The following is a 15,301-nucleotide window of genomic DNA, read 5'->3' on the forward strand; positions in this document are numbered from 1 at the left end:
ATTTTGGTGAGCAAAAGACCAAGGTTTGAATCTCCTCTTTCGCAACAAATTTTGAAGAAGATAAATCTGAAAGGATGAACTTGATTTATTTTGTATTTATGTATAAGGATTACAGTCTTTAATGTATAATCTTTATATACTTTCTCCCGAATGTAAATTTCAATTTTGAGTGATGGTGAGTTCTCGAATCAAAAAAGTAGATGCCTTTGACTTCTAGCTTGTTGAATAATTTTTTGAAGTCTTTGACTTTAAGTTTGTTGAAAATCTTTGAGGTCTTCAGCTTATTTCTCGACAAATTTTTCAACTTATAATTTGATGAAGTCTTTCAGCTTATAGCTCATTGAATTCTTAGAGTGGTAGTTTGTGAAGTCTTCAACTTGTAATTTGACGAAAACTTCAACTTGTTGCTTGTTGAAGTCTTAAACTTGTGGCCCGATAAAGTGTACGATTTGTAGCTTTGCTTGATGAAGTTTTTCGACGACTTCAACTATTAGAGTTTTCTTTGAATTATGAATCTTTTGACTCCTTCACCCTAAATGACTAAATGACTTTTCAATGATTATGGATCCTTGGGTAGCCTCTCTGATATTTATAAAGTTTTTTTTTTTCGTTCGAACTTGGTTGACTTTGAGCCTAATTGATACTTTACACAATCAGATTGGACTCCTTCATCATACGACGACAGACAAGTGACATTATTTTATTTGTCAATTTCATGTCTATTACTTTACTTGTAAGACACGTGTTAATTTGTAATTGGTCTAAAATTTAACAATATATAATTTTGTGTGACAACTTTTGATTAGTCAAAATTCATCATTCAGCTCTCCCAACTCAAAAAATAAAAAATAAATCACAAATTAAAATAGATATTTAAACCTAAATCATTTAATTTTGTATAGGTTGCCATGTTATTATTATTATTAAAAGAGAGAGAAAAAAAAAAGAAGAAGTCTTTTAGAATTAGAATGGACGTTTTTCTAGTAAAACATATATAGGTAAGCATTCGATCGAGAGATATAATTTAAGCTATGTTCGGGTTGGCTAAAATGGATCTCCGAATGGGTTTATTATAATATATTATAGTCTATAGTGTGTGTATATATATTTGTGAAATTGAAACTGCATTTGTGGCGAATTACCCAATGGGGAGGGAGACTGAAGCAGAGGCAGGGCGATACTCCATGGAAGCTCTGGCAAAGCTCGAACATCTCCAGAACCAAATCCTCCATCGAATTTCAAAGCTCGAGCTCGCCTGCCTTCCAAATCTCGATTCGGCACCTTCCCCTGCCCCCTCCCAAGGCGCAGACGGCGACACTGTGGCTCGACTCTCCGCCATTCTCCGGACCAACGCTGTCCACGACTTCTCCTTCAAGAGAGTCCCCTACGATTACTACGACTGGCCTCTCGAAGCTCGACGCGACGTTCTCGGTGCCCCCTCCGTCGATCATCTCTGCAAGAGCATCGTTCTGGTGCGCTTTATTTTTGCAATTTCGATTTGTGCTTTGTCTTTTTTTTTTTTTTTTTTTTACCATTTTGGGTGCTTATGTTCTCTGCTTCTAGGCTTATTCATATGATATTCGTGCTTTTTGGATTTTAATTGGTGTGTGAAGTACTTAGAGGAAATGCTTTTGATTGAATGACCTTGGTTGTTCAAATGCATCTGTTCCTGAATTATAGCTCCGTTGGGTAGGGACATACATTTTTCAGTTAGTTGAAATGATGTATTGAACCGATGCAGTTAATACTAGTCCTTTTGTAATCATACTACCGATGAAGTAATACTAGTTGAGGATTGTGTCTAACGAGTACCTATCAAATACATCTTGCATAACCTATTGAACATAAAATATCGTGCAGATTCTCTGACATTTTGCTTGTCAAACACAACTTTAAAAGTTTAGGGACTTCTTAACACCTTTTAAAGTTTGCGGACCTATTAGGAACAATAAAGTTTATGAACCTATTAGGAACAATAAAGTTTGGGGACAAATTTGTAATTTTTTTTATCAATGCCGACTTGAGTGTGTTCTTCTATCATCCTGAAAATTTTCTATTTCTCCTTTGTGTTACTGAATAGTTTTGGGGAAGTTTCATAAAAGAAAAAAAAATGAAATCTTTGTGTAAATAATTATTTTCAACTTTCAAACAGTTCTTGGCTTAGAAGTCCAAGGATTTTACTTCTTTACAGAGTAAATTTTCCCATTCAACATATGTAAGGAAGAGAGAGGGGAGGAAAAGAAAAAGGCCTTTTCATTTTTTGTTACTTTTGCAAATATGCTGTTGATATAATTTGAGTTGAAAGGGAAAATGCTGCTACTGATTTGTTGACATGCTTGACAATTACTAGATGTGTGACTATCAATTTAAAGACGATGGGCAGAATTTTGTTATCAAATACTCTATGAATTGTGGTCATTCATTTTTAATTGAAATTTTGGTTGATAAGAACTCAACATTTATAGTGTGCTAGTGCAAGAAATATTATATATCATATCTAGGAGTTCAGTTAGAACCTCAACTGACTGGCATTTGGAGTGTTCTTCTGTTAATATTATCAGGTAAATACTCAAGCTCCATCCAATGTGGTTGATTGCAGCAATCGCAACAATTCAAAATACTATGTTGTCGTTGTTCAGGTATGCTTTCCTTTCTCCTTTTATGTAAAAAGTCTTGCCAAATGACCTGTATCATACTCTTTAAAATAAAACATTTCTTAATGCAGTATACCGCTAAGTTCAGTGCTGAAACTGTTAAAAACTTCCTGTATTCACTCAATGATGGCAAAATAGCGAAAAAGAAGTTCAACTGTAAGTTCTCTATCATCTTAGAAGATTTCTAAAGGTTCTTGATGTGGTCATCCAAATTTAAGTTGACTTGGTTCATTACTTGTTAACATAGTCACGTACATGCTTTGATTAAGTTAAGTGAGAAGGGGATGAGGCAATTCAAGCATCATTACTTTGTCCCTGCTTATAGATGAAAGAACACAAGAGGAGGCCATACAAAACCAAGGTCTAACCAACCAAAAAGAGCCACCAAAAATGAGAAAAAAATTAATGAAAGACCCTAGTTCTCGTTGCTGGTCATCAATAGGGGAAAAAAAGAAAAAAAGAAAAACACTAAAAAAATTAACTAGGAGGTACCGATGTTTCAGATATTATGGTATCTTGAAGTGTTTTTGTTTTTTAACAGAGACAGCACTCATGGTTTCTAATTTTACACAGTGAGACTTGCTCCGGAGGAGACGTCTGCGAAATTAACTGGATATGAGCATAATGGAGTGACATGCATTGGCATGAAAACAGATATTCCAGTAAGCACCTTAACGTTTGACTTGATATCTCTAGTCTCAGAATTATTCTCGCTCGAGAAACCTATATTTAAACGTTTATTCTATATCTCTTACATATGTACTTTAAAGATCATGCAACCAATATGCTAGCTTCTCAAATCCGCAAGATTCTAAAGGGGTGCATGGTATTTTTGTGCACATGTGATGGCTAATCTTTTTTGTAGGGTTGTCTTTTTGTTGGATGGAAGACTAACTCTTAATGAAATTGTAGAATACATTCTATATTACATAATTCTGTTGTGAAAATTCGTAACAGACTAGGTATGGATCTACCATTTATCAGGAGATTATCACGACTAACTGGGATAAAATACAAAATCTAAATGTGATAAGAAAAGAAAGTTACTATCTATTAACGATCAAATAGCTAGTGATATCATCACAATGGGAAAAAGGAGAATAATTAAGTATCATCACTAAGAGGAGCCCCGACTTGGAGAGTTAAAAAAAAGATCGGATGGTTTTTGGGCTAACCAAGAGAAGTAGGTGCAAACTCCCGATCAAATAAATTGATTCCATTTTGGGTAATGGGAATGGCCCAACAAGATAAGACATTAGTACTTGAAATATTATTTTTGTTCATGGTGACTTGGTTATGAAACACCATCACGGGCAGAGGTGCGGTCTCCACCGAGACTAGACTCCAGTTTCCTCATTTTTGTTCATTATCAACTCACGGGCAAAGAGGCAATATGGTAATTAGCAAAGTAGTTTGTTAAAAGTTGTTAGAGACTATTTTATTAAAAATAGAAGGGCTGAGTTTTGTTATAAACTTATAATGGTTTAGTTTTGAGTGTGTTCAAGAGAGGAGGGTCAAGTACCTTGAAGTTGAGAGTTGCTAGTTGCACTTACTTCCTTTTTATTTTATTTTTTTAATTTTAAGAAACAAAAATGTATTAATCACAAAAGGAGCCAACAACCTTAAGGTAGAGGGTGGAGATCACCCTTCCCCAAGAGCTATACAATGAGAGCTTTACAATTGTTGATAATTATAGTGAGACTATAATTACAAAAGAATTTGCTAGGTTAACACACTACTATGAGGACAAATGTTGAATACTATCACAAAACAAATCAAAAGAAGAAAACTTCTCTTCAAACGTTCCTTTCTTTCCAAAGCAACCAAAGCTTGCATTTACTTACCTTCTTATTTTTCCATATTTCCGAGTACTATTACTAGGTTCCTAACATTTTCCCAATTATCCATCCCAAAACATAGAAGGAGCTGAAGCAATGTCGGCTGTAGGATGTATGCAAGCAAGAGAATCTTCTCGTCAACAAGGAACCTCATTGCCCAATTGTGCTACACTTTGGGCTTACATTAGAAATATGGGACACTACTAACTAGGATTGACAAAGATGTTTTTGGCATCTGTTGGGTGACCATGACCATGTTGCTCTTCTGCTTCCCCTTCCTTGAAATAGGACTGCTGTGCTTTGATATGCAAGAGCAAGCAATGGAGGTGATAAATGTATTTGTTTGAGCTACATCTGCTGCAAAGGAATCTTGATGAAACCTTGAAATCTGTGGTGCAGAGACGATCAATGAACATGAAGGAATTACAAAAAAAAGTGATAATGAATAAAAAAGAGGTAAAATATTTCAATCATGCTAATGCATCTCCTGGTGACATTATATTTTCAAGGGTCCTTAATCTTCTGAGTGGTGTCTTTTCCTAATGGATATTCGTATATATATCTAGATATCATGAGATATTTGCTGAATCTGTTCCGCAAGGAAGCGTTGAGGAGCTAAAGGTAAATGATCAGTGGCTTTTGAACATGCCTGTCCGTGCTGACGTAGAAGCTAAGCTAAGAAATACTGATAAACTACTTGGAAACTAATATGATTACTGGAGTGCTTACTGGTTACTAATGTACTTGGCATGCTTAATGCTACTGTAGTGGGTGTCGCTTAATGGGAGAAAAGTTGGTACCATCACTTGACCCACATCTCGAGGCCAAGGTTTTGGGGGCTGCGTAATGATACGGTAATTATTAGAGGCATATTATTAGTCACCAGTTAGTGTGGGATTTGGGGTAGAAAAATTTTGGGAATGGTTTTGAGAGGTAACTAGGTGTCTCAAATGCTTGGTAAACCTTTATATTTTCCTTTGATATTGTTATACATTTCTTTTTAAAAAAAGCAAGAAACAAATTTCATTTTTGTAATGAAAAGATGCAACCTAGAACTTAAATAATTTCGTAGGATTTACATAAAAGCTCTCCCATTAGAATTAATAATATCAGAATTATGATTACAGAACAACTAGATAATGCATTCCAAGAAAATGCATTATGCTTCTTGCTTGGTGATAATGTGTTGCAACTAGATATTGCAAAACATTTCAGCCCCTCTTGTCTTGATTTCAATCTCATGTTCAGTAACGCAACAGCTTGTTCCTCGTCAAAACACAGAAAATGCCACGAAGCTTGGAGAAACAGTAGTCAGATGATTGATTACTCATTTACTCCAAATGATCACCCCTCCCTACTCTAATGGTTATTCAAGAAATCATGAAAAAGAATGAAACTCCAGTTGTCTTTAGCCAATACAAGTAAATTAGGACATAATCCCAGTAGATTTTTTCTACCTTCCACTGTCAATATATATTACAACCGTCTTAGGTTGGCCTATAATGGTTATGAGGGCTTGAGAAAAAAGTAAAGGAACCTAGAGGGAAAGGTTTAAACTTCAAAACTCATGATAACTACCTACGTAGGATTTCAGAATCCTATAGTTTCTCGGCAACTAGATATCATATGATCAGACAACTGTCCTATGAGATTAGTCAAGACAATGTTAACTGATTTGGACACTGAATATCCAAAAAAAGAATTAAAAAATCCTGTCAATATATATCACAGACTAGGTACAAATCTTCGTTTTTCCAGGTAAGGCTTACTACAATCCTACAACTAACTAGGACAAGCAATAAACTTAGAAAGAACAGAGATCAGATGATGAAGAAATCTAATTTCGCTTGGTAATATCATCCTTGATTACAGGTAAGAAGCAAATAGTTAGTTAACCAAATATTTCAACATTAACATAGAGGCTCTGATGTTTAATTTGCCTGGAAATGAAATACCAGTGAACTGTGTTACAATTTTAGATATTTTAACTTATTCTGATCTGGGGGAAATGGGTGTTCCCCCATGTGTAAATCTCTAGATCTTTCTTGATCGTCTTGCATCTGATTTTTTCCCAGCCTCCAGCTACTGTGTTGGACCAGTGTTTCATAGTTTCATGTCTGTCAACGTTTTATGTGTTGTACAGTATATTGTGGTCCACTGTATTGCTTTTGCCTAGACCAATGATTTTCTGCCAGTCTGCCATAACTGAAAAATGTCTCGATCGGACGGAAACCATAACTAAAAGCTCGCTTGTTCGACAGCATAAGCGTGTGCTTGGACACAAAATGGTTCTGACATGTTCCTACACATTAAGCAGATGACTAATACTGGGTAGATTGATGAATTATCAATAAACGCTATAACATATGCAAGCATTATTAACTAATAGATCAGTCTACAAATATTAAATAGAAATGTACTTCTTGCGATGCATCATTGACTATATATGTATGTTAAATCCCGATCTTGTCCATCGTGTTTTTATTGATTAGTTACATGCTGTTTCAGGTGATTTTGGATGAAGCCATTGCAAAACTAAATCCTGATTATTTTTGGTTGGGCGGTGGGGAAATCGACCTGAAGCTTGGGATCAGGACGTCCGAGTTCGTTAACTTTGTCAAACCCTTCATTGTCAAGTGTAGTTAAACAACCCGTTTTCGGCCAGTTTACGACGAATTGACACAACAGACTAATGCTGCCAGGATCCAGGTTTTTCAGTATTGATTTATTTAACTTTTTTATGCTTCTGAGGATGGATCAACTGTCTGTGTGTTCCAAATGAGGATGAAACCAAAAACAGAACTCATCACTGCTTAGAATGCTGAATTTGTAACTTACAATCTGACCATTTAATGGACATGAATGATTTAATGGACCACTTTAAATTTCAGCTATTGATTATGATTATGATGTGTGAATAATAAAGTGAGTAGCAAACCTATGCAGAATTTGTTCTTGGGAATGGAACAAGTTTGCAAATTCATGTGGTTGGAATCAAGAACAAGCAGTGGTCATATCAAAACATTTGCCGGTGGCTTCTTGTGGAACATTTAAGACCCCTGCTCCTTAACTTGCCAAGTCTAAGGTTTGGTTTGGCTTTATCCTCCATTTGAAAGTGAATTTTTTATTTTTTAAATTAATTATACTATTTTTTTTAATTATGATTTTTTAGGTGTATGACTTGGTGTTCTGATACAGTAATTTTCCGTTGCCAACCTGACATAACTCAGTTAATTAAGACATATATCCTCGACCAAGAAGTTAGTGGTTTGAATCCTCATCTCCACATGTTATTAAACTTGAAATTAAAATTAAAAAGAAAAATTATATATTGAATAAAAAATCAGAAAGAATATAACTCTTTGCTTGCATCTTTTATCTTGAATAGCATAATTGCCTCTCTTGTTGAATGTTGAAGCTTGTTCTTGATGGGTTGGTTTTAATGTTTTTGAATGATAGAATTGTTTTGCAATTTGAATGGGGGAACTTCATCTTTTAAGATATTTGTAAATATGTATTTTAATATAAAAGTAATTACTAATGTAATATTTTCTTTAAATAATGTCTTTGCAAATTTAGTATTTTTAGTAAAAATTTATGAATTATCCATGAACTTTTATAATAATAATCAATATATTTTTTTTAAGTAAGTAATCATTTTAATTTATCTAGATTCCAATTTGATAGTTCTATTACAACAAATTTTCTACGTTACACTTTTTTAAAAAACCTGTAATTTATTTATTTTCGTTATTTGTTTCATTTAATTATTTAACAAAATTTTAGTCCATGCTAAATCTTGATACATGACGACCCATTATCTAATTTTTGTTAAATGAGTTGCTATAAGTTCATAACAAAAATTACAGTAGTTTTATTTATTATTATTATTATTATTATTATTTTGCCAAAGTTTAGAGAAAACCGAATTTTTGGATATTTAAAGACTAAGGAATAATTTTTTTATTTTTTATTTTTTGAATTAGATGAAATAAATATCATTAAAATAGAATTTGATCCTAGAAGAGAGAAGAAAATGAGTGGGATAGAAAGAAGGAAGGAAAAAAAGAACTCACAGCCAACTACCTCTCTTTTTCACTTCCCACAAAAATAAAAATAATAATAAATAAATAAATAAGTGACCAACAACCACATTTTATATATATATATATATTCCTTGTCATGCATCCATTTAAATGTTCCTTGTTTCTATTACAAATCATTTATTTATATAAGCACTATAAAATTTTTAGGTGTGAACAAAAAAACACCCCATATTAATCTTTTGTTTTCAAAATTAAGTTGTGTATATTTGTTCTCATCAATTTCCCAGATTCATTATGTGCACAGATTTTGTAGCCTTTCCCAAATACATTTTGTTTTTTCAAATATAATTCTAAAAGCAAATTCACGCATTCAATTAAATCGGGATGCTTTGAACCTGACATGTCGCTCGCTTGGTAAGAGAAACAAGACGTTCAGAATTAGAGGTATAAATATTTTACCGATTGAATTATATGTTAGTTCCTTTGCTTTAACCGTACCTTTAATTTGCTTTGAAATTTTCATTATAATCCCTATTTGATCGGAAGTAAAACTTACCAAATACCTTTTCTATTATGAAATGACGAAAATTCGAGTCAAAATTCAATCCATCTTATCAATTATGTACTCCAAAATAGGATTCCAAGCCCCAAATTTGTTTTTTTAATCAAAATAATATCTTAAACTTATAGTTCGAGTCAAAATCATATGATTCAAGAAGCGTAAGTTCAATTCAACTTTGGCATTGCAAAAACGTCAAATGAAGCTATTTTTCTTGTAGTCATACTTCTCGGCGCTGTGTTTGTTAAAAGTATAGAGACATTTTTCAGATTCATAAATAATTTGTGATGTTAATTTTTGCTACATTCTACTATAATAATAGGGATGTCTGCTAAACTTTAATAAAAATACAATAGTATTGACAGTTTTAGAATTAAATTGAAATTGATAGAACATAGGAACTAAAAATGCAACTTAAATAATATAATTGCTTAAACGAACAATATAGAGGAGTCGAGATTCGAATATAGCTAGGACAATTAATATTCCAAATTTGTTCATTATCCTATGTATCATATCCTAGGTTACTCACATATGTATTCTACAAAATCGTGAAAAATGACCCATACCCATACCTAACGCCCGTACTCAACTTCACATAAAACTATTTAAGAATGGCGAGTTTTGCATACCTTTTAATTTCTTAAACGCTTGAAAATACTTTTTCTTCAAAATACTTTTAATAGAAATGATTTTAATTAAAATATTTATGTATTTGGTTATATTATCTATTATAAGTGATTTTTAAAAATCACAAACTTATTTGGTTGCACAACATCTAAAAGTAATTATTATTGCACAATCACTTTAATTACGATCACACGCATTAAGAGTGAGTTTGACGTAACTAATACAAACCCTTTTTTTCACTCAAATTTCATACAATTGAAGGCCGTTTAATTTATCAAAGAGCTATACTTCATCACATAGTTTTCACTCTATTTTTCTTTATTCCAATGTAATTAAATAAAAAAAAAATAGGACTTTGGAATAAATTTAGAATATTGAAATTAAAGGAAATTTCAAATCTAGGGTTTTTTATTGTGAATTGGAGGCTTCCTATGGGGTTGTGCGTAATCCATCACTACCATGTCTTCTCCAACCTCATTTTCCTCATAGCTCATCAATTTCTCTTTTTCTTTCATTGAGAACTCCATTGCCAACCTTTTGTGCTTCTTCATTCCCTGCAATAAAAATTAAAAAAAAATACCAAAACTCCATTAATGGCACCTCTCACTATTTCCATTCCCTTTTTTATCATGCTTTTGTCTACATATAATTAATGGGTTTTGACCCAAGAATTAAAGGTTGATGTTGATGGAAATGATGAGACTTCTAAAGTGATAAGATGTTGACCTTGATGATTGTTTAGAGAAAAAAAAATAGTAAGAAAATCATGGAAATCGAAAACCCCGGCTATGAATCGTTTGAAAATTTGATGAAAATAGTAGGTCTAAGATCGTTATCATTAGCGTTTATATTAACATCAGTAACACTTTTCAAATTGTTAATGTATTTTAATCTTCTGTTGACATTTTATGAAAAATATCGATAAAATGTCAATTATATTTAGAGTATGATGTGTATAAAGTACAAGACGGGGAGATTAGACATGTAATTGTACCTTTAATATTCCAATTCCAATCTCTACAGAACTAGAAACCTTGTGGATGATGTTTTTGTTAAGACTTCTTTCTGGTTGGTCTGTTCGAAACTCTTGAGGGATCGGAGCCAGTAGTCCGAGCCTCGAAACAGGATTCGAATACTCAAAGAGCTGGAGACGATGACAAGCATCGCATGCATGCAAAGTCGATAGGAGGAGAATGAAGAGGAGAGAAGGCGTGGCCATGGATATGGAGAGAGAGAGAGGTATTGTTTTGAATGGAGTTGGTATTATAGGGTTATGGAAGTATTTGTAATGGAAGCCAAGGGAAGAAGGGAAAGAGAGCATTAAATGGAGATGGAAAAACATTTGTTAAAGAGAACATGAAGGTGTTTGGGCTATGAACCTTCAACATAAACTCACAAATATATGGTGGGCTCTTTTTGTCTCCTCAATCTCACTTTTTGTTTTTTAATATTATGGGACTCTCAATAAGAGAGAGCGCCGATCTCTATACCATATTTTAGAATAGACCCCGTGTTCATGAGTTGGATTAAGTTGGGTTGAAGTACTTTTTAGACCAACTCAATCGTTTGAATTATAAATTTATTAAGTCCAAACAATCTTTATTAAATTATGAATCCAACCCAACCGTGATATATTTTGGTTGGGTTAGTTCGAGTTCTCTGGCCATTCGTTCAAAAAATTGTGTAAAAATAAATAAGTGCTATTATCTTAAACATTTATTTACATATTTACTAATATGGTGAAAATTAAATTACACTTCAAAAACTTGAAAAGTTATTTTTAAAAGTTGTTGGAGAATAAATAATTCATAAAAAAGTATTGAATGAAATAAAATTAAAGTGAAATATATTCATATATATAATTATATGTTAAGTAAAAGAAATAATTTTTAAATTGATAGTAAATTTGTGTCGGTTAAATTCAAATCAAATTTATTTTAGGTGAACTCTTGAACTAATCCAAGAGTTTATTTTCAAAAAAACAAAAAGACTTATAACTGTAAGTTGCTGCTAAATTCTGGACGAGTCGAGATTCACGGCGGGCTCCTCTTGAACGAGCTATTTGAAATGAGGTATATGCAAAAAGACCTATACACAATGAACAAACACTTCAATGTTCAAGTTAGTCTAAAACCCAAGCTAATAGTTCGGTTTTACACATAATTACATACTCGTGTGCGAGAGTGAGAGACTATTCTATTATAGTCGTTATAGAATTTGTTACATGACTATCACTTGTTTTACTTTGTAGCTCGATCTTCATGCTTGAGAAACAATACGAGGTAGCACGAGCTTTATAGATCCATGTACTTCGTAAAAGTAGATCATCTGTCATAGGTCAAAAAGATAAGTCATGGTGCGAATGGGCGAGGTGTTATCGTCCCTTCTCATTGGTCCATGTAGCAAGCTATATTTTATCCTTCAACGCCGTACACTTGTTGTAGCATTTTATTTTTTACAAAGGATAAATGTCATACACTTGTCGTCAGTTTTTATCCTTTTGAAAAAATAAATGTTGATGACAAGTGTGAAAAGCCTAAAGGGGGAAGTGGAATTTTCAGGTTCGAAGATTTGGCATCACACAATACAATACAATACATGCATATAATTGATACCAAAATTAAATGGAACATAGACAAAATATGTCAACTACAATTTTAATTAAAAAAAAATTAATAATCTAATCTTGAGAGAGAGTGAAGGAGAGCCCATTTTAAATTTATAATCTCAATAGCTAATTTATTATTTTCAGATAAATCTAATGATATGGTCATTTAAAGATAATATGACAATTATTAATAATATTAATAGGGTTGAGAATAACAAAAAATATATATATATATATAAATCAACAACTCACTCATCCTCAATAGTCTTTTATTTTCTAGCTTAGACGTTTAAACGAACATCTGCAAGGACAAATATGCAAACGTCTTTTAAGTCTAGATTTCTTTAAGATCAGCAATTTCTGAATGGAGGATTGAACCATCGACCTTTCAAATAGTATTACATGTATTATCTATTGAACTATACTTGAATTGATGTGTCTTAATCAGTTGAACTACTCGGCCATTATTTATTAATAATTGATTAAACAAATTTGCATTATATCTCAAGACCGCCCAACATTTAATGATTTTTTTGGAAGATAGTTTGAGAGGAAAATAATGGGAGTGAACAGAGAAGCATGGCCAAATAGTAACAACTTTGTACCCTCCAGCTCCTTCCAGCCCCCTATTGACCCTGTTTGCCACGTGGCAATTCATCCATGTGCTTCCAGCCTATGATGCCTTGCCACGTCGGATTTAGTGCTGGTTTTTGGGGGTTCTAAGGTTTTTCCTTGTCTATGTTTGTCGTGTGGTTTGTTTGGAGTGTCAATTCGATTTAAAACATAATAGTCCCCACCACAAGATGGATGCACCAAATTCAATGAGATGATTTACTTTTGGTCACTATAATGAAAATTACACTACTCGAAACTTCAAACAAACTTGTTACAATCGTATTCGTAAACTTTTAATTTGAGGGATGGTATTTTTTTTGAGTTGACGATAATTCTGATAATAGAAATTAGGGGAAGAATGAGTATTATTTATAGGATTAACGTCAACTACTCGAAGATGGGCAATAAGAAAAAGGGGGGTAAATTTAGTTAGTTGTTCTCCAATTGAGAAGATTGCTTAAGATATAAGACAAGACAATGGTAATTCGAGCTAAACAAATGGAAATATAAGGGTGCGTTGTTATGACATATTTGCGTTAATGTGACACTAACTAAACATGACATTATCGAATAGAAATATATCTTCAAGAGGTAAATATCTATTTTTATACCTAACTAATATAAAATTGCAAAAGTTACTCTTTGTGTCGTTAGGGTTTTTACCTTGTACCCAAAGTTTAAAATTTTTGTTGATTTGTTGATATATCTATGAGTCAGGATTTATTTTCGATATTTTATATAAATAAATATATAGATTAATGAGGGAAGGGTAGTTAATCAACTAAAATGATTTTAAAAAAGTAATCTAGAAAAAAGTCACCCGGCCCAATGGGCCTTTTATTTTGGGTATGTTCAATTTTGCTTGCTTGGGCCTTACCAAACGAGCACAGAGATCTTCGGCCCACAAGAAATAAACCTTCTTAATTAACATATGAGCTCACAAGAGTCCACTTGAATGAACTTTTGCATTTGGATACAAAGTTTCAAAGATGCGCATATAAGTTATCATGCTTGCATATTCACCATTTGAGTCTCGATGTTCACGAGCGATGATGACATTTTTTTTAATACAATAAGGAGTGGGAGATTCGAACTAATAACCTCTTAGTCAAAAACAGATGTCAATTACCGTTGAGCTAAGCTCATTTTGACGGTGACGATACCTTTTTGGTTTTGAAGTATGCACCATTTTTTGTGGAAGTTTCAATTTTATTTTAATATATCAATTTTTAATCAAGTCAATGATGACCCTAATACCCTTCATTAGTGAGATTCCATATTTTTAAAGATTTGTAACTAGCTATGAGTGTGAATGTGTGGAAAAGATAATTCAGGTGTCGAGTACTAGTTCTTCTAGTCGTGTTGGTCTTTAGTGAGGTTTGGGTATTTGAGATGGGGTTTACGAGTTTTTTCAATTGCTTGATTTGTAGCGATGCTTACTTTGAAGTTGGTTTTAATTATTTCTTAATTTTGTGTGACTAATCCATGATCATTTTTCTAATTTGATTTTATTTATACACAAACTCACTAGGTATAAAAGTTTAAGCTTAAATTTGAGAATTGAAAGTTTAAGATAAAAATTGACCCAATAAATTAAATACGAGAGGGTAAAAAATGATTTTTTCCTAATCAGTGAAACAACAAAATCCAAAGAATTTATAATTTTGTATGTGTTTGTAAGGATGAATTGTACAAATTGGATGCTTGCATTTCCCCCTATTCAAAAACAAAGCCACAAATGTTCATTTTCTATGCATATAGATAGAACTATTACTAATTTTGTACACACATGAAGGAACATGTAAAGAATTTTGCTCAAACAATCATGTTTTAATGTCCTTTCCCATTTGGAAAATGAAATTTTTATGATCATATCATATGTTATATTTTATAAATATAGATCCATGGATGAAAAAAAAAACCTTAATTAGACAGACCAACATCGTCTTTTAAAGCACAATAGCCTCCAAATTTGATGTCTTGTCTCAACCCATTGACGACAAACCCTTAAAAAATATAAAAATAAATAAAAAAAACCCAGGCGTAATTTAACTCATATCTTAATAATCTCGATTTAATTTAAATCATGCCTCTAATGGTATCAATTTTTCTTTTCTTTTCTTATATTATTTTATTTATTTAAACTATTTTTGAAAACCACACCTGCTGTGACAGGAGAAAAATATAATCAAAAGTATGTAGCATACAACTAGAACAGGAGAATTAATTATTCCATATGTACACTGTTATTTATATTTAGTCATGTTTTTGTTCTATTTATGATTTTATGCGGTGGGGGGGGGGGGGTCAATTTTTTTTTAAAAAAGATTATTAATACCTTAATTTAGCTA

The 15,301-nt window shown here is 32.5% G+C and overlaps 2 protein-coding genes across 7 annotated transcripts; one reads left to right on the top strand and one right to left on the bottom strand.

Moving 5' to 3' along the window:
• The first annotated feature begins 1,113 nt into the window (after nt 1-1,113).
• Nucleotides 1,114-7,386, top strand: LOC111021353 (YbaK/aminoacyl-tRNA synthetase-associated domain-containing protein). 6 transcript variants are annotated; one of them, XR_015788546.1, is made up of 8 exons: nt 1,114-1,472; nt 2,562-2,639; nt 2,726-2,810; nt 3,228-3,316; nt 4,781-4,948; nt 5,059-5,113; nt 5,261-5,346; nt 7,001-7,140. XR_015788546.1 is itself a non-coding variant. In XM_088119242.1 (5 exons), exons 1-5 carry the CDS (start codon nt 1,146-1,148, stop codon nt 4,599-4,601), a joined length of 606 nt encoding a protein of 201 aa, XP_087975368.1. In that variant the 5' UTR covers nt 1,115-1,145; the 3' UTR covers nt 4,602-4,774. The 6 variants fall into 6 exon arrangements, 3 of the variants coding, with proteins under 3 accessions (XP_087975368.1, XP_087975369.1, XP_087975367.1); XR_015788548.1 differs by lacking the exon at nt 5,261-5,346; XR_015788547.1 differs by lacking the exons at nt 5,059-5,113; nt 5,261-5,346 and having other exon boundaries at nt 7,001-7,136.
• Nucleotides 7,387-9,933: 2,547 nt separating this feature from the next.
• Nucleotides 9,934-11,037, bottom strand: RGF6 (root meristem growth factor). Its single transcript, XM_022298350.2, has 2 exons — nt 10,722-11,037; nt 9,934-10,281 (listed from the first exon to the last, which is right to left on the bottom strand). Exons 1-2 carry the CDS (start codon nt 10,944-10,946, stop codon nt 10,126-10,128), a joined length of 381 nt encoding a protein of 126 aa, XP_022154042.1. The 5' UTR covers nt 10,947-11,037; the 3' UTR covers nt 9,934-10,125.
• Between the last annotated feature and the right edge of the window lie 4,264 nt (nt 11,038-15,301).

Source organism: Momordica charantia (genome assembly GCF_013281855.1).
Source record: "Momordica charantia cultivar OHB3-1 chromosome 10 unlocalized genomic scaffold, Mcharantia_2.0 BLBB01000010.1, whole genome shotgun sequence".
Classification (NCBI taxonomy): Eukaryota; Viridiplantae; Streptophyta; class Magnoliopsida; order Cucurbitales; family Cucurbitaceae; genus Momordica; species Momordica charantia.